General features: G+C 36.7%; 1 protein-coding gene across 1 annotated transcript in view; it reads right to left on the reverse strand.

Annotated features, from left to right (window-relative positions):
- CFAP57 (cilia and flagella associated protein 57) overlaps window positions 1-20,421 on the reverse strand; it is a 34,114-nt gene that overhangs the window by 8,632 nt on the left and 5,061 nt on the right. The window contains exons 3-15 of the mRNA XM_060773283.2: window positions 17,859-18,148; window positions 16,676-16,883; window positions 16,247-16,399; window positions 13,994-14,133; window positions 12,415-12,580; window positions 11,412-11,525; window positions 9,237-9,449; window positions 7,952-8,125; window positions 6,841-7,002; window positions 5,438-5,593; window positions 5,200-5,293; window positions 3,990-4,180; window positions 6-179 (exon numbers count right to left, since the gene is read on the reverse strand). Coding sequence (XP_060629266.2) covers window positions 6-179; window positions 3,990-4,180; window positions 5,200-5,293; window positions 5,438-5,593; window positions 6,841-7,002; window positions 7,952-8,125; window positions 9,237-9,449; window positions 11,412-11,525; window positions 12,415-12,580; window positions 13,994-14,133; window positions 16,247-16,399; window positions 16,676-16,883; window positions 17,859-18,148 — 2,235 coding nt within the window. The remainder of the gene's footprint in view (window positions 1-5; window positions 180-3,989; window positions 4,181-5,199; window positions 5,294-5,437; window positions 5,594-6,840; window positions 7,003-7,951; window positions 8,126-9,236; window positions 9,450-11,411; window positions 11,526-12,414; window positions 12,581-13,993; window positions 14,134-16,246; window positions 16,400-16,675; window positions 16,884-17,858; window positions 18,149-20,421) is intronic.

Raw genomic sequence — 20,421 nt, forward strand, 5'->3', positions numbered from 1 at the left:
CCTACCTTCTTCCTCATTATTCCCGTCTCTCCCTTTAGCCGCAGATTGGATTCTCTTTCCTCTCGAAGCCGCCTCTCATATTTTATTTTGATGTCCTGGATTTCTCTATCTTCATCTTCTTCAATTTGTTTCTTTGTTTCCTCAAATTCGCGAAGCTGTTGTCTTGCATCATTTTGAGACTGAAAGTGATAAAGGGCAAAAGAAAGAGAAAAAAGTAAAAGGAGTCTTCATAAAACTGTTGGGGATTAAACAGTTATCAGGGTTTGGCTGATAGATGCAGGATCCTGAAGTAGCCCACATATTTTTTTTTAATTTGTATTTTTTATTGTGCAATTTTTCTAGATATTTACATCGAAAGAGGGAGAACATATGCTTTATAGAAGGAGAGGTGGAAAAGGTGGAAAAAGTGGGAAATAGGAAAGTCAAATAGTGGGAGGTAGCAACAAAAAAAAAAGGAGTTTATTGGTGGACTTCCCAGTCCTCTTCGGAAAGTGTTGCACGTCGTAGCTTCAGTTTCTTCTTCAGCTTTCCCGACTGTAAGGTGTTCTTGTTGTCCTCTTCATAGATTGGACAAGTTGATAAGTAAGGGTATTTTCCTTGATAGAATAAAGTCTTTAAAACCTGACCAGTCTGTTTGCTTTTTTCCTGGTGTTTTATTCAGTCTCTGGGACAGGCGATCTATTTGGATTAAATCAAATATTTTTATTATCCATTCCTCAATTGCTGGAATTTCTTTTAATTTCCATACTTTTGCTAGTTGTATTCTCGCTGCAGTGCTTAGAAGGAAGAACATTTTCTCTTGATTATCATTCAATTTTGTGTTTGATATCCCTAATAAATACATTTCTGGTGTCTCAGTAAATTTTGTCTTTAGTATTTTTTGGATTAATAGATGTATTTATTTCCAGTATTTCTTTATTTGTTTACAGCTCCACCATGAGTGAAAGAATGTGCCTATTTCTTTCTTACATTTCCAGCAGCTATTTGATAAGGTTTTATTAAATTTGGCTAATTCTTCCGGGGTGAGGTACCACCTAAAGAACATTTTGTACCAGTTTTCCCTGAGGTCGTTAGAAATTGTGTATTTTATTTTGAAATTCCAAATTTCTTCCCACTGTTTTATAAGTATATTATGTCCTATGCCTTTGGCCCATTTAATTTGACAGTCTTTTATTTGTTCTTCTTCTGTTGACCAAATTAATAACTGTTGATATAAAATTCTAATAATTTAATCTTTTTGCATAATTATTTCCCAGAGTCCTCTGTCTTGTGAGAATTTTTTCATCTTCTTTAAAGGTTTGATAGATATGATGGTATTGAAGCCAAGTCAGTTTTTCATTTATTTGTTTTATCTCTTCTAGGGATTTTAGGACTAATTTGTTATCTTCTGTTTTTTTCAAGATTTGCTGGTAGGTTAGCCAGTTTTCCTTGCCCATCTCTCTTTTATGGGTAGCTTCTGTGGAAGATATCCACATTGGGGTTTGATTATATAGTCTCATTTTATATTTTCCCCATGTTTTTATTAATGCTGCTCTGATGTAATGGTCACTAAAGCTCTTTTTGATTTTTCTTTTATTACGCCAAAGGTAGCCATGCCAGCCTGTTCTAAGGTCGTGCCCTTCCAGAGTTAGTAGTTTATGATTTTTCAGAGTAGCCCATTCTTTAATTCCCACTAAATTGCAGGCTTCGTAATATGCCTTTAAATTTGGTAAGCCCAAGCCTCCTCTTTTTTTTTCATCTGTTAAGATTTTTATATTGATCCTTGCTTTCTTGTTTTTCCAAATAAATTTGCTTATATCGGAATTCCATTTCTTAAATAGGTGGTCATTTCTGATGATCAGTAGTGTTTGGAAAAGAAATAAGAGTTTAGGGAGGACATTCATTTTGATTACTGATATACATCCAAGAAGTGAGATATTCTGAAATTTCCACTTTTCTAGATTTTTTATTGTTTTCCATAGTGCTTCATAATTGTTTTTTTTAAATAATTTTGTGTTATTTTGTGTTATGATGATGCCTAAGTATTTTATGTTATTTTCTATTTTGATACCTGATTTTTCTTGTAATAAATCTTTGGTCTTTTTATCCATGTTTTTAGCTATCATTTTTGTTTTTTGTTTATTTAATTTGAAGCCTGTTACATTTCCGAAATTTTCGATCTTGTCTAACCAATCGTTAATACTCTTTAAGGGGTCTTCGATAATGCATACTACGTCATCGGCATAAACTCTCAATTTATACTGTTGTTTTGAAATTTTCATTCCCTGTAATTTTTTTATCATCGTTTATACTTTTAATCAAATTGTCCATTACCAAAATGAAAAGAAGTGTTCCTTGAGTGATGTCTATTAGAGTTTTTGATTCTTGGCCATTTATTATTAGGGTTGCTTTTTGTGTTGTGTAGATAGCTTCTATAGCATTCATAAATTTGAATCCGATATCAATTTCTTTTAATAACCATTTTAGATAATCCAAATTTGCCTTATCGAATGCTTTTTCGGCATCAATAAAGAGTAGAGCCAATTGTTTTTCGTTGTGCTTTTCATAATATTCTATTGTGTCAATCAATATTCGTGTATTATCTTTAATTTGCCTGTTTGGCAAGAACCCTGTCTGCTCTTCTGATATCCAGTTTTTTAGAAAGTTTTAAAATCTTTTTGCCATGATAATTGCGAAAATTTTATAGTCATTATTTAGCAGAGATATAGGCTGATAATTTTTAATTTCAGCAGGGTCAGTGCCTTCTTTGTGTATTAGCGTAATATTTGCCTTCTCCCACGATTTAGGGATTGTTTTCTTTTCTAGGGGGGACTTCAATGGAGTGGTAGACCTAAAACTAGATAAATCTGATAGAAGTCCAAAAAAATCGTATCTTATTTAGAAGATCTTAACTTAAAGGACATATGAAGACACAGTAAGAGAGAAACAAGAGACTACACCTACTACTCTGGGAGACATGAATCGTGGTCTCGCATAGACATGGTATGGGCCACAAGTTTAGTAGCTACTAGATTAAAAACATTAAGTCACTAGCCAGAACATTCTCTGACCATTGTGGTATAGAATACACAATAAAAGGAAAAGAAACTCAATTCAGGTGGCGATTAAAGGAAAATCTCTTGACTAATGAAAAAAAATAGAAAAGAATAGAGAGCTATTAGTAGAATATTTAGATTTAAACAAAGAGGAAGAAACCTCCAAAATGACACAATGGGAAACTATGAAAGTAGTAATGAGAGGATAATTTATCCAGCAGAATGCTATTAACAATGCAAACAAAAATATAAATATAAAAAGAATACTAGAAGAATTAAATAAAGGAGAAGAACTCCTAAAAAAAATCCCAAAGACAAAAAAAACAAAAGCCAACCTGGAAATGCTAAAAAAGCAATAACAATTATTACAATCAGAAAAATTGGAAACCTAAATGAAATTCATGAGAGTAAATCACTTCCAAAATGCTAATAAGATCGGTAAATGGCTGGCAAACAAATTTTAAAAAAGTAAACAAAAACAATTGATGACAAAGATACAAGAAGAGGGGAAAATATATACAGAGGGCAATGAGATTATAAACAAATTTACAAAATTCTACAAAGAATTATATAAAGCAAAGAATATCTCAAAAGAACGAATCACTAAATATATATTCAAGTTAAATCTACAAAAATTAAGAGAGGAACAAAGCGAATTACTTAATGGCTCCATATCCATGCCTGAAATTGACATAGCAATTCACAAATTAAAAAACAATAAGGCCCCCGGACCAGATGGCTATACCGCCATATTCTACAAAATATTCAAAAATGAACTCAGTCCATTACTACAGGCCAAGTAGCCCACATATTGAGATGGATAACAATGTTATAGGGATGCAAAGGTAATATGATACTTAAAGTGTTAATTATATGCACTTCAGGACACAGGACTAAGATCAAATCACGGAATGCAATAATACTGACTCTGGGGATGTTGTCCCTAGCTCATACCTGTTCCAGCATTGTGGTTTTTTCAAGCAACTTTGCTTCATAATATTCTGTTAGTTCCTCCATTGCCTGGCTCTTGCTCTCTTCCATTTCATGGACCTGCTTCTCATAGTCCTCCTGCATGCGTTGGGATTTCATTTGCAATTCCTGATACTTCTCATATTCAAGCAACAACTTCTGATTGTTGCCAGATTCTGACCAGAATAACAAATTAAAAGAAAACAGAAAAAAATAATAAATTATATAATATTGTGGGTTTTTTTTTAAAAAAAAAATCGTGCTTATTCACCAAATTACTAATAAGGGAACTATTTTAGATTCTCATATCTTCATGCTTGGCCTTGTGAAGACAATATTATTTCATTTAGCCTAGAACATTTCTAGATTATAACTAGTTTTGGATCTCTATGTATGTTATCTTTGGTGGTATGTCTACACAACAGCTTTTAACAATTTAGTTCCAATGCCAGCCATGTGAAATAATAAATGTTCCCCTACCCAGTTCCTAAAAGGAATCCTGGAATATAGAGGAATCCTCTGCAGATGTTATGATAAAGTTTGTGCCACATTTTGCAGTTTGTACAATAATCATACTACATAGATGGGCAAATCAGGAGTGTAGAGTAAATGCTCTACATGGCCAAGAAGCCATATTTGTTTTTGAAAAATTCAATTAATCTTACTGTGATCTGTGCATTAATTTTTTGTTTAATTTGTATGTATCTGTGTTCCCTTTTTGTGTATTTGTATTGTGTACATCCCCATATTTTATTATGTGCATCAATTCTGGCCAGAAACACAAAGAGATTTCCTTTAATGACAGATAAAGAACTGAAAGAGCACTCTATGACTGAAGTATTTAGCTATTTCTTTATATGCACCAAATTCAATGTATCCCAAGGCTATAAAAACTTATATATTAGTGTCATCTTTCTTAGTTATTTTATCCTTTTAAGCGAAGTGTTTCACTTCTCCCTGCCTTCACTGATAGGGAGACAGGATTATAAGAAAATACGGGTTCATTTAAATTACTTTCAAATAAATTTTCAATATGCCTATGTAGACTGAAGCAACTGAAGCAAGACAATTACTCCTTTGGTATGGAAAGAAAAAAAGGATTGTGATTTTTTTTCAAAACACTGAAGTTTCTTCTTCTTCTTTTATTGTGAGTTCTTTCTTGCATTATGAAGGGAAGTGTTAAGTTCCTTCTAACCTAGATCTTGCACCTCCCTTGCTTGTTTTTCCATTAGGTCTGCAACTTGCTCTCGGTGCTGTACTTCCTGTTTTTCTTTCTCTGTTTTTAATACCTGAAAAACATAAGAGTGAAAATCCCATTTGAAACTAAGCATATCAGCTCTTCATTTCCAACAAATCACTGTATGCTGGGAAAAGACAGTGTCTAAATGGGAGATGTTACAATGATGAAAATGCAACTGCTGCTTTTTCCACACCTGGTTTTTGGTTTTCAGTGATTCCATTTCCTGGATGAATTTTTCGGTTAATTCCTTAATCTTTTCATTATAGTTCATGTCCTTCAGACGCAACTGGTACTCATTCTCCATCTTCAGCTCTTCTACACGTGTTTTCAGTTCTACCATGACCTGGGTCTGAAGAGGAAGTGATTAGAATAGTGTTAAAAAAAAGTCATCAAAAAGCATTCAGATATAAGTATGAAATAATACAAAAATTTCTTGGTCTACAACAGCCTGCAATGACTTTATCTTAGTGCTGATTTATTTATTAATTCTACAGTCTATTTAACAGTGAAATTCACTGCCTCGGAGTGTGATAGAAGCTCCTTCTTTGGAGGCTTTTAAACTGAGGCTGGATGTCAGGAGTACTTTGTGTTTTTCCTGCATGGCCCATATGGTCTCTTCAGACTCTATGATTCTATATGTCTATTCAAAAGGAGGTCCCAATGAGTTCAATGGAATGTCTATCCAGGCAAGTGTGTACAGGACGAATAACCAGGTTTGGAAAGTTCAGGTGTCTCTATGGGGTGTCCCCAAATACTAGCCAATCAACCAAAAAACCAACCTGCCAACTGTATCTGAAAACCTGCTTCTGGTTAAAGGGAAGAAAAAAGTAATTCCTAATGTCAAACTGTGGCTGCATTAAAATCTATTTCAAAAGTGAAGGGCTGTTGCTGCAGGCTTTCTGGATAGGAAATTAATCCCTTTTCTGCCAAAAATGGTGCTCTGGGTAATTCAGAGCAACTTGGAACCATAACTATAGGCAGTGCAGAGTGGGAGGTCCACGCCTCTCTCCATGGCTACACTTTGTGCACCCCTGCTTTGTGGGAATTAATCCTAAATTTGTCATGGAAAATGCATACAGAACTTTGTTTGTTGTTTATTTGTTCAGTTGCTTCCGACTCTTCGTGACCTCATGGACCAGCTTTTTATGTACAGTTAAAAATTGACCATGTGTTAAGACAGCACATATATGTTTCTAGCCATACCTATATAGGTACAGTTGTTTGCTACTGGCATTTACTGTAAATGTGAGGCAACTTTTGAGGACACAAAGAGAAGTGCAGCTCAGAGTAAAGAGAAAAGGTTTAGGTTTAGAACCTTTTTATCCTTCGTGACGGGTTTATCTAAACCAGTGATTCCTAAACTCTGGTCCACCACGTGTCTTGGACTTCAACTCTTAGAAGCTTCAGCTGTCTTGGCCAATGAGCAGGGATTCTGGGAGTGAAAGTTCAAAACACCTTGGAGATTAGAGTTGAGTACATACTGACCTAAACTTTGTGACTACACTGGAGGAATGCTGTCCAGTAAGGATTAGATTATATTCAAACTGTTGATGCTTTGAGGATCCTTAAAGCAATAATTAGGAATTCTATACTGACCTTTTCTTCCATGTCTGTTCTAGTAATCAACACTTCATCAGAATATGGCACATCTCTTTCTCTTTTCAGTCCTCGCCCTTCTTTGTCATATACTTTCCAGATAATTATGCAGCCATCTTCTGCAGATGTTAGCAGAAACTGATCATCAGAAGTTATGGACATCTAGGAGTGGGGAGGAAGGAAAAACAGAGCCACACTGAGAAATAACAACTGGAGAGTCAAAGGGAAAGAATCAGCAGATTTCCTCTCTGAATTCATAAAAAATGTACGCTGAAACACAACCTAGTACCTTTGGCAATGGCTTTCCCTATTACAAGCACAGAAACAGCAACAAAATCTCTTGTTGCACTGCTTCTGCTTGTACTTTCAATTTCAAGAGAAACTGCTAGAGTGTAAAGTCAATTTGAAAACTGAAGGCTGTAGGGAGCTTTGCTAGGTTAAACTACACAAGTTTTGGTGTACTTTAAGATATAAAATATTGCAAAAGCCCAACTCTTTGTACTTTTACTTCTGATATCCCCATTACTGCCATTCCTCTTGACACTGAAACTGTGACAACTTACCTGCAAGGTCATCTTGGGTGGACGTGTTCTGAGACTGAAATGTAACATTTTATCACTGATTTTGGAAGGTTGCATCTTGTAGCTTATTTCTGATCCCAGTAGTGTCAGGAGAGAAACTATGAGTGTATGTGCACATTTTAAATATTATTAGCTTTTCAGTGTCCTGTGCATAATTGGTGTGTAACAAGCAACTTGTGTCCCTAACAGACTGCAGTTTCATCATTCATCAACATTGGTTATATTTGCTAAGGCAACTGGATATCGCAGTCTAACCACATCAGGAGAGCGCAAGTTGTTCATGTTTTGTTTAGATGGAATTTACTTTCATCATTTCCCCCTGGCTTCCGCTATTGTGTCTAATGTCTTGCCATTCTCATTAAGCTACTATATGAGAAATATTTAGGTAAGTTTGAACGCCCACTTGCGGCTCATCTTGTAATGTAAGTTGTGCAACCCTGTCTTAATAGATGCTGTACAGTTATAGACAAAAAACTTCACAAAACGTACCACAAACCAACATCACTTGGGGAATAAAACATGTACTATACCTTGGTGACTGGGCCCGCATGGGCTTGATACTCATTGTATTCCTTATGGACAGGGAGTGGGTATTTCATGGATCGGATGGTCCCTGTAGACGTTCCAGTGAACACCATGCGCCCAGAATGAGCTACCACTATGCATGTGTAGACAACATCAAATGTGGGTACTTCTCGCAGGATCTGAAAGACAGCTCTATAATGTTGTGTTTTGCAAGTAGGAAGTCATAGGGAAAGGACTGGTTTTGAACAGGAATATGGCCAATGGTACACAATTTCACCAGCCACACCAGCTGTAGTGAATGTGTTACTCCCTTCCCTAGTGACTGTGTATACAATGATCCCTAGATTTCTCTCCCAATCATAAAAGTGAATAAAAAACAAGCACATTTTTGTTCATATTGTGAGCTGAAATGTATACATTTCTTTACACTTATGTATTGCTTTTAGTTCAAATCAAATTAAATAGTTTATTGTACTAGCCCAAGCCCATGACAAAAAGGTCCAGGTGCTGATGTTTAATTAGGGTAGTATAAAGCCACAGCAGAGGATAAAATTATATATAAATATAAAATCCATAAAACCATGAGTTTTTTTTTTTAAAAAAGACTAACTATAAAGTTAACAGTTAGGGAAACGAACAAGAAAATGTCAGTTTTCACTTGAAATAGAAATACCCAAAACTGTGGAGTCCTGCCTAATTTCAATTTTGAGATCACCATTTATTGGACTATGCACAACACAGCCCTCTTCTGAAATACAGCCACGGACAAACAAGGTACGGCATGCACACCCTTTCCCAACAGCTCCAGGCCTGTAGCCAGGATTTTGATTTGGGGGGGGGGGGGGGGGGGGGCTGAATGTGAGTGAGAGAGGATCTACCCTAGCAAACTTTTTGTATCGTTATCCCAATACTCCCACGCATATGGGATATATTGAGCATGGTGATTAGATCATGATATGTATAAATATAACAGTTTAAATAATGTACCAGTAAGGCCTTCTTGCGGACCACCCTGATAATTGGGGGGGGGGGGGTCTCAAGCCCCCCCCCCCTCGGCTACATGCCCGAACAGCTCCAAAGGTTTTAAAAAAACAATAGTATGATCTATATGGAAGAAGTCTGCATTATGGCAGGAGAAATGAAAGAGAACAATGAAACCACATGGAACGAATAAGCCCCAGCTGCTAGAAGTTATAAATGGGGGTTGCTGGTCACATCACTGGATTCACTTTGGTATGGATGTACTTCTCCCCATATTGTATGGCTATAGTTGTATCAACCAGAACTTACCGAAGAATCACAAATCTCCTTGATGGAATGATCAGATCCAACTGCAAAGACAACTTTTGAATCGGGGGATATGGCCACTCCATTGTAGCTGCAGGATTTTAAAACACACTCAGATTCCCTCTTGCCAGTCTGGAGGTTCCACTCATACACTGCCCCTTCTGTGCCACAGGAGACCAGTTTATAGTCATCCATGCTCCACACGACTGACCTCACCTGGAATGGCAAAAATAAAATAAGGATATGCAGGATGTTCTGGCTCTTCATTAGTCTCTAGAACAGCCTGTTGCTTGTTTTTGTTTCCAGTTACCTAGTGCAACTATTTCCAAACTTCTTACTTTAGTTTAGACCAAAATAATAATAATAATAATAATAATAATAATAATAATAATAATATAAGAACTTTATTCTTATATCCCACCACCATCTCCTCGAAGGGACTCGGGGTAGCTTACAAATGGGACAAAATATTTACAATACATAAAAGCAAAAACAATCCGTAAAACAAAACATATTAAAATAGGAGCATTATAAAATACAACAACCAAGATAAAACACAACAGAATAAAACAAATTGCATTGGAACTCCATCAGACCAGCTTCAACAAAAACAATGGCCAAGATTTCTAAAATGGGCATGACCAAGCTATAAAAGGTGTTGTTTCTGTTGGTGTAAATGCATATGACCATGGGTCAGAGCATTAATAAATTGATTGATTGAGCGCCGGGGAAGTGGATGAAGTCCACAGTTCTATTCACCATTTGGTTCTGAGTTATCAGAATAATCATTCCTAAACACTAAGAGGAGCAGCATTTTTTAATATAAACTAAAAGCCATGATATGTGATATATAGCAAGTAAGCTTCAAGCATATCACAGCAGCTAGTTAATGGCAAGTCTGAGTTTGCAGTTTGCCATTTTTCATATTTTTCTGGAATTTCTTTTCTCCAGTTACTATGACCTTTTGAAGCAGCGATTCTCAACTTGTGGGTCCCCAGATGTTTCGGACTTCAACCCCCAGAAATCTTAACAGCTGGTAAACTGGCTGGGATTTCTGGGATTTGGAGGCCAAAACACCTGGGGACCCACAGGTTGAGAACCACTTCTTTAAAGGAAACCAGTAAACAGTTTTTAAAATACTATTTTCCAGCAACATTTACAAGCTTTCTGATTTAACTTTATAGCTGTCACACTTTTTTTTTTGTCATGTCAGGAGCGACCTGAGAAACTGCAAGTCGCTTCTGGTGTGAGAGAATTGGCTGTCTGCAAGGACGTTGCCCAGGGGACACCCGGATGATTTTTGATGTTTTATCATCCTTGTGGGAGGCTTCTCTCATGTCCCCGCATGAGGAGCTGGAACTGATAGAGGGAGCTCATCCACCTCTCCCCGGATTCGAACCTGCGACCTGTCGGTCTTCAGTCCTACCGGCACAGGGGTTTAACCCACTGCGCCACCAGGGGCTCCTCATTATTGATGCCATTGTTAATATGTAAAAACCACTGTATATTTTTTAAAAGATGTTTAATTTTTCTCACATACATTGTAATAGTATAAAATTGTTTGTTTATTGGAATTGCTTGTGAAATTATTCCATGTAATTTTTTGTCCAGTTACATGGGAACAACTTCAATGTACTTTATTCTGGGGTAACCTTTTCACTAGTATTTTATGAAGGAAAGATCTCTTTTCCCCAATGTGTAGTTATCTACCACATTATTAGGGCAGAGCAGTAGTAATTTTGGCAATGTCAAGTATTTTAAGTCTCATTACTTAACCAGTAAAAATAAAACAGATGATAAACAATATTGGTGAAATCAAACAGACTTATACTAGAATCCAATGCATGATCTACTCAGAATTTCCTCATTCCTCCCAGACTGTAGCATCAAAATGCTTTACTTTGCTAGCTTAAATTCAATGTTAATTCTAACTAAAGCTACTTCATAGATGTGAATTCTGAATAACTGAACTTATGATTTGTGAAAAGTAGTTTGAACAACATTGGAGCTGACAGACACCTCTTTTTGAGGAAGGAAACCTTTTATTTTTATTCTTTAGTTTGTAATAAAAAAAATCAGTTGTAGCCAAACCAACTCCTATGAGATTTAATTGCTTTTGAGGTTCAAAGATGTCCTGTTTATCTTATTCTTACCAACACAGTAGGTGGTACTACTGACCTTCCCGTTGTGACCTTTGAGATTAATAATATTCTCAAAAGTTGTGGAGGAGTAAATGTGTATCACATTTCCATTTACTGCGGCAAACAAATGGCCCCCTGTACTGAAGGCACACTGTAGAAAGAAAGAGGAGATAGTAAAATAGTGCAGAAAAAGGAAAATCTACACAAACATATTCTTCATGAAAATAATAGATATTCACAATGTGAAGACAGTGTGCTAAGCAGTTTCCAGTTATCCATCTTCATGTATCTTCATTGTGAGTAGCTCCTCTTATTCTTAGGCCCCATCTACTCTGCCATATAATGCACCATCATTATTTCACCATCATTTTCTCTCCATGCATGCACTTTAGCCTTAAAGGCTATATTTTAGCTAGAAATGTGCCAATCAAAACATCCATAGACACAATGGGGAAGCTTGTGAGACTCAATCTCTGGATTCCACTTTAGGAAGGATCTCAGAAGTGCATTCCACTTGAAGATGAGGTTGAGGACATGGGTTGTGGATAGTGGGATTCTAACCAATTGCTTATGTAAACATCCATTAGGAGTTAAGCCCCAATGCAACAACTATCATGCTGGTAAAGGCACATGTATAGGCACATGCCTATACAGAGTATTTTTAAGTAATCTTTCAATATTCTTTCTGTATCATTTTATCTTCAATCATTTTGGCTTGAAGGAAAGGTTTGGAAACCTTATGATCCACTTAGTCTTCCAAAGTGATAGAACTAGGGTTAGAATAGGAAATGGTTTCTCAGAATGTGAGATATTTTTCCAATACTTATTTGCTGTTGCTTCTTAGCTAAATAAAGATATGTAGTCTATATGTGTGTACACGTGTCCTGAGCTAGTGTGGTAACAAACCTTCCTCCCTAAAATGTCATGAAAATCCCTTCCCATGCGACTTTTAATACAATCACAAAGTTTTCTTTCATATTATTTCTTACTGGTGTTCCCACTGAAAAGTCTTTGTTGGTTCCCTTCCTTGAAATACTCACCTCTCTGCATCCTCGCACAGTGAAATCTTTGAAAGATCGAATGTCATCAATAAGCAAATTCATAAGTCGCAGTTTGTCAGCAAAACCAACTAAAACATAGAGACCACTAGGGTGAAGGGTGAGTGAGTATGCCTCTTCTGGGTATTCCTTATATAGGTCCAGTGAACTGTGGGAACAACAATCGTGTCAGTCAATGAACAGGACAGTCTTCTCTGCAATAAAGCTACAACATATACAATTAATGGTCACAGTCTCTTTAAGATGGCCAAATACTGTAAAACAGACCACAAAGGAGAACAAGGATGATTTGACACAGTCAAAGACAATACCTGTCTAGTTCAATGCATATACACAGGGCAGGAAAATTATCTAATAATATTTCCCACAAGAAATATTGAAGTCACAGGAACGATCACACTACTTGCTCACACTACAACAAAGTGATACCTGGCTGTAGACAGAAGGCATCTACCAGAAGTGTTAGTCTCCAGATGATTTCAAAGTAGTCATAGAGAAGGTTTAGGAAATAAAAGGTAGGAAGCAGTATTGTTATAGGAGCAAACTAGGCTAATGTTTGGAGTCAAGATTTAGATTCATGACATTATGCACCTAGGAAAATTGTGAACAAAAACAAGGTATTACTTGGGTATCTACTATGTGTTAACATAAACCTGTGGTTAATAATCTGATGTATTTAAATGTTTCTGCTTGATGTTAAGCACTGATTTTGTTTGCATGCCTTCCTATAAAGCAATGGCTCCTAATCTTTGGTCCTCCCGTTGTTTTGGACCAACTCCCAGAAATCCGAGCCATCTTCCCAGCTGTTAGGAGCTGTGGGAACTGAACTCCAAAATACCTGGAGGACCAAAGGTTGGGAACCACTGATATAAAGCAAGGGAAAAATGTGCCTCTCTGGCTGTTCAATTATTTTGGACATAGATTGGCCAACTATATGCCACAAAGGTGGTGCAACTGGCCATTTCAGGGCATTTTGGCCTCCTGAGTCTGTTTCAGGAAGTGTGCTTGAGAAGCAGAAATTAAAACAGGAAAAACCTAGAATTTAGATTGGATTTTCCAGGTCCTAAAGCAGGCTCAGGGGCTTTTGAAATGGTTAACTGTTTGCCACAAAGACCTCTGAGTGTATGATAGGCCAGTTTGGGGTTGGACCCTCAAAATGCTAGGTGCAGCCCTCTAAGGTCCCAGGGAAACTAGTGAAGCCCCTGAACTCCTAGAAGTTGCCCATTTCTGTTATCAAGCATGGATAAACCGTTCAACATTCTCTTCCTATTGTATTTTTGCATGTTGCTACCATTGTTTACTATATGTTTGGTAACCCAGACATTTTGTATTGACTACACAAGCACACGCATATAACACGCTATGTGCTGTTGCTTTAAGCACCCCGTATTTCATAATAAAGGCCACCCACATTTACCATAGTGAACATTTTATAATACAGTTTTGCGTATTTTTCATAAATTAACTTCATTTTACAAGTTTTACTTTCAGCATTTGTACGAATGCAATGTATCACTGTTGTCCTTTTTCGTTCTTCAAAATTACAAGTGTGTCTTCTTACTTGGTTTCATAATTCCAGATGCGGACAGATTTGTCCAGTGAACAGGTAGCAACAAGGGGTTTGCGAATGCAGGTGTCCAAGCCAGTAACGGCAGAAGAATGTATAGGGAAGTTTAAGTATTCAAAGTGCGCTATCTCCGCCTAAAGAGAGATAAAAATGTTAGCTAAAAAGGTCAATATTGTTACAGTATATGATTTTGTAAGTCTTGACAAGAATCATCTCTTGCTTATATGTGTGTTGAGGAAGAACACATGGACAATGTAGCAATCAAGTTAAGGTGAATGTATATCAGGTGAAGGTTTTCTTGATGCAAGTTGTAGGTGAGATGGAGTGATCAGAGATGGAACTACTCCACAAAGATTGCTGGAAAGAAGCAGATTAATACATTGCGTTGTAAGTTTCTTTCTCCTGCGATGGACAATGTGTTTTCAATGCTGCTGTATTTTTCTTTATAAAGCTACATGTATTACCTACTCCAGAGTAAAGACATTTTCCTTTTATACTCTGTGTACTTCAACTTGGGGCCTGGAGCTGGGAAGACTGCTGTGTATTTTCAATATAAACTAACGAACCGCAACAAATATGACTATCTAATTTCAGGGAAGAACTGAAATTATACACTACATTTATTAAAATAGAAAGGATGTCTACTAAAGTTGTGTTTTTTTTGCATATATTTTATTTTTCGCTAAAAAAGTATAGTTAATTTTGTATGCCAGTAGCTACAGAACAACTGAATTGAGAGGGCCCAAGTAGAAACATCCAGTTGGTAAAATAAATACATAAAATGTGAATGGGAACAGCAGACCTCATATATATGGAGAAAGTTGCATACTTGCTGCCCATCAAAATACGTGAGATGAGAACTGAACTATCAGCATAACAAATATCACCAGCTAATCCTTTTACAAATCAATCCAGTGATAGGATAGATATGTTAATTTCTTCTTGTTATTATTATCGTTGTTGTTGTTTCCATGCTTTCTGTCTGGACACACACCAAGTAGCTTACAAAATTAAACACAATGCAAGTCAAACATATGCACTATGCCAGTGATGGTGAACCTTTTAGAGACCAAATGCCCAGGACACTGGAAGGGAGGGGGGAGTGCTTATGTGCTGTGAATCATGCAAACTTGATATTGATGTATGATTCACTGTTATATGGCAGAAAGTGGGGTTCTGGTGAGCTGAATCTTTATGCCTAAATACTCAGGCCCCATAATGCATACAGGCAGTCCCCAAGTAATGAACAAGATAGGTTCTGTAGGTTAAATTTGTTTGTAAATCAGAACAGGTACATTTCTTAAGTGTAACACCAACCAATTTACAAACCTGTTCCAATTTACAAACAAATTTAACTTACAGAACCTATCTTGTTCATACACACACACACACACACACATATATATAAACCCTATTTTCCTAGTTTCCAACAGACCTTCACAACCTCTGAGATTGCTTGCCATAGATGCAGGTGAAACGCCAGGAGATAATGCTTCTAGAACATGGCCATACAGCCCGAAAAACCTAGAACAACCCAATTTTGCCTGACTTTGTCATGTTTCTAAGGTATGTTGGTGACTGGACTAAAACGGCAGTATTTTACTGCTGTTTTGAACAATTTGGAGGGATATGAGAAGGGCAAAAAAACTCTGATAAAAGTTTTTTATTTTTTTAGGGGACTGGGGACTTTGAATGACTTCGGAGCACATTTTTGGGCTCCAAGGGCTGTATGTGGCTTGTAAGTTGCACCTGGCTCACTCATGCTATATGGTGACTAGTACCTTACACGAGCAACAGATGACTGTTGTTTGTGGAAGAAGGACTGTGTTATGTGAATTTTCATTTTTACGTTGCTAATCCTTCCTTCAAGGACTTAAGCCCCCTTCCACACAGCTGAATAAAATCCCACATTATCTGCTTTGAACTGGAATATATGGTAGTGTGGACTCAGATAACCCAGTTCAAAGCAGATATTGTGAGATTTTCTGCCATGATATTCTGGGTTTATGTCTGTGTGGAAGGGTCCTAAGTCAGGATAGGAATCATGTCATTCTTGAGATGTTGATAGAGTGCAAGTCTGACCAATCTCGGTCAGAATAACTAATGATGAGGAACACTGGGAACTGCTGTCTAACACTTAGAGGACCACACAATTCCTACAGCTGGTTTAAATATTGCTGTGTTGATTATTTTAACATAGTCTCATTGGTAGACTGCTCGTTTTTGTAGTGGTCAAAATTAACTCACCTTGCTTATCTCAGCTGCTGACATGGAGAGTAAATAGACCTGGTTTTTATTAGTGCTGATGAGGAGAGACTCCTCTGCAGGGCTGAAGGCAATACACACAATCTCCTGTTTGTCTGACTGGCTTGGATCATTGCTGCATTCATCTTGTGGAATCTAGCAAAGAAACCAGCTTAATTGAACTATTTAGTCACATATCCTCTTTGAGTTCAGTTCTGCTGAAGAAGGAATATATTTTCACAGACAACATCTGCTCTATTACATTAACTAAAATGTTAACATTTAACAGAATAATATTCAGCACAACTTAAGTCTGTGTTATCTCTCCCCCCCCCCCCCCATCCCCAATCCCCTTTATTGACTGCTACACTCTAGTCTGTGGTACAGAGAGCATCACATTAGAACATGATACATGTCAGGACTCTTTCCTACCCGTATTTCTCGGCATTCTTTGTAACCTTCTTTCTCCTCTGACCTTTCAAACAGTAGAACGACTCCTGGGCCAGCTGCACAAGCAAATCCTTTAGAGTATGCAGCAACAGCAGAGACATGGGGCAGAGATGCTTGCTGCTGTGCTTCTGTTTCACAAAGCAGTTCAGCAGAGTATTCAGGGGAAGAGGTAGGAGGATACTCAATGAGGCTGTAAAAAGAAATTGGTTAGAAAATGGCACCAAAAAGAGAAATGAGGTAAGTTTCAAATGCCAGTTGTGTATTAAGAATGTCTTCCCTTCATTTTATCTTGCTTTAACATTGGCCAGTTCCTAGTATTGATACCAGATTCACCTAAACAATTGTGCTTTGAATGTTTTAATTTTGTGCATAATCATGAGAGATTGTTTTCATGAACTCAGCTGAGCTTATTTCTTAGTAAACATGTTTTACATTTTAGGATCAAGATTCAGTGCATTTCTTTACAGAAATCAGTACATTTTAATTAAAATATACTTCTTTATACAGAATTCCATTTAGACATATTTACAGATAATCACAGAATTGGAAGTGATTATAAAGCCCAACCCCTTGAAGTTTTACATCCTCCAACCATCTTATAATTAAGTTAGGTCCACTTTACAACAGACTGAAAGCTCAATCCTATTATGCCTTGTCAGAAGTTATGCACATTCTCTAACAATTTGCTCAATGAGACTTCGCTCTGAGTGGGGAATACTTAAAAGTGGATGCTGGCTTACAATGAATGTATACAGGATTGAAATTTTGAAGGCACCTGGATTACATGGCAGTGTGGAGTCAGATAACCCAGTTTAAAGCAGATATTGTGGGATTATCTGCCTTGATATTCTGGGTTATATGGCTGTGTAGAAGGACACAGAGACTGTGAGCTGTCTTCGGCCAATAACTCAGAGCCCTTCCACACAGTCATATAAGCCAGAATATCAAGGCAGAAAATCCTACAATATCTGCTTTGAATTGGGTTATCTGAGTCTACACTGTCATATATTCTAGTTTAAAGCAGAAAATGTGGGGTTTTATTCAGCTGCATGGAAGGGGCCACAGTTGCGACAGCTTTAACTAAGATTTGGCATTCACAGTCAAACACAATTCCTCCTGAAACACATTGGCAGTTCTAGGGTCAACAGTTTGAACATTGCCTTACCTATCTGTTGATTCCTGCATGTGTTCCTCTTTTGATGCTGCAGAGGCTTGCTCTTTGCGCTCAATACTGGTCTCCCAGCGTAGATCACCAGAATCAAATAACAAGAGCCTGCCTGTGTCAGTTCCCACAATCACCTTCTCTTCAGAGAGCCAGGCATGGGACAGGCAATTTTGAGGCTCTCCCCGCACAAAGTTAGTCTGTTTTAAGGTTCCCTCTGTGTATCTGAAAAGTTTAAAAATTCCATTTCCTGTAACACAGACTTGAGTGTTATCTTGTGGATTGAAGCTCACCTGAAAAGGAAAACATAATAGCTTGCCAATTGTGTATTATGTTCATCAAGCAATCAGCTGGTTTTTGTTTTTTGGCTATTTTCTTATAAATGAAACCCATCAAGCATTTCTTCTTCCCTAATTTCCATTTTAATATCTGATCAAAACCTGTTTCTGGACTTTTCTTTCTCCTCTACTCTATAATTCTATGTTTCAAACCATTCCATAACAGCCAATTGCTTTGCCCACACTTGTCTTTTATGATATCTCAATCTTTAATTGTCCCATCTGTTTTTAAGAGGTCACCAATCAATTTCATTCCACTTTGCTTTAAGTTTTTTTTATCATTTTGCCAAATATCTCTTCATTTTTATTATCTAATATCCGTATTGGGTGTATATCTATTTTATTTATTGGGAATTTAACATAAACTGAAACAAACATTAGTTGAGATATGGAAAGATAGATAGGTCATATCGTGAGGAGCGGGGGTGGGGTGGGTGGGTAGTAGGTGAAGGCATTGGGGAGATAGGAAAAGGTAGGAGTTTTCTATCTGAACGATTGTTCTCCCTCTTTCACTGTAAAAGAAAAACTAATAAATAATTAATTAAAAAAAAGAGATATGGAAAGAGGATTTAAACAGCAATGTGTTTAAACAATGCAGTTTAAAAGAGGATTTAAACTGCATTGAATACTGAATTAATTCAATTTTAAAAATTAAACATATTAGGACCAAAGTGATACAATGGAAAATATTGACCAAATGGTACAGAACCCCACTTAAATTAGCCCATATAACTAAATCATTGTCAAAACTATGTTGACACAAATGTGGTGAAATTGACTTTTATGCATATGTGGCGGGGCTGTGAAAAGATAATAAAATAAAGATAGAGATGGAAGAACTATTAGGGCAAAAAGTAGAGCTGAAAAAAAAAAAGTAGTTTTTATTCAAAAAACCGAGGGCAAGAGCAACATTAACAAATGGGCAGATATCATAAAACATGATAGAAGTGGCTCAAGTAACAGTAGCCTTGAGCTGGAAGGAGCAGGAAAAATGGGATTTAAAAAAATGTTTGAATATTTAGTAGACTGTATGTTCCAGGATTATATTTTTGAAGGGAGGATGAAATACACAAAAAGTTGTAAGAAGAATTGGAACTCGAAATGGGGAGCTCTGATAGCTAGAGAAAAAGGGAAAAGAAAACATAAAGAACTAAATCACACTCTCTGCACAATTGATCAATTAAAATAATACTCGAAGATACAAATGTTCCCAGTGGGTGGAGGGAGTGAAGAAAAACTGCTGGACACAAATGGTTGATAACAGTGGAACTGGAATTGGTAAAGTTAAGTAAATAAGGTACATTATATTGAGTAGAAAATATAAGTGGAATTTCCTTATTGAGATTTGTGTCGCTCTACTTATGTCTGCAAGAAATTTATTTAAAAAATATGAAGGGATCAGTTGGTTTTTTAAAGACAAAATATTATTATATATTGAAATTAAGGGAAACAAGCAAGCATAAATATAATCGATTCCACACTCAATTTCAGGTATTTACTCCATTTTTACTGCAGGTAAGGAAAACAATGTCCGTTCAGACATCAAAAAGACAATTCTTATTCATTGTTAGCTGATCACTTTAAATTTAAATACAAAGAAAAATAGTCACAGAAAAGGTAAAACAGCACACTACAAAATATTATCTACTGTAATTGAGTGTAATGCGAGGTGGTGATGAAAAGGCTGGTGGGAAGATGGTGGGAAGATGGTGGGGCGGCAGTTTTCCACTAGCCTTTTCACGGCCACCACCGCTTCTCTCTCCTGTGTCCCAAGTTGGGATCGCTTGCCCAATGATTCAAGAGGGTTTGCGTATGTAATTCTAGTGCACCATCAAATCTAATGCGCATCTCAATTTTGACAATATAATTTAGCCAAAAAACATTAAGTATTAGATTTGAGTAAACATAGTATTTCATTAAACTATGATATAATTAATGCATAGATGTATGTATAATATATTGGATTCTACATATATAACAGAAAACATAGGGAAGGAAGCTGAAGGTGGATTTATATTGTTGAAGTTTGACATCACTTCATATACCATGGCTCAGTGCAATGAAATCAGGGGAGCTGCAGTTTTATAAGGCCCTTAGCATTCTCTGCCAAAGAATATTGGTACTATAGATACCAGGATTCCACAGCATTAAACCACAGCTAAAGTGGTGTCAAACTGAATTAATTTTACAATATAGTTGTATGCTGGGTCAGATTATTGACCCATCTA

The sequence above is a fragment of the Anolis sagrei genome, chromosome 4 (genome assembly GCF_037176765.1).
Source record: "Anolis sagrei isolate rAnoSag1 chromosome 4, rAnoSag1.mat, whole genome shotgun sequence".
Taxonomy (NCBI): domain Eukaryota; kingdom Metazoa; phylum Chordata; class Lepidosauria; order Squamata; family Dactyloidae; genus Anolis; species Anolis sagrei.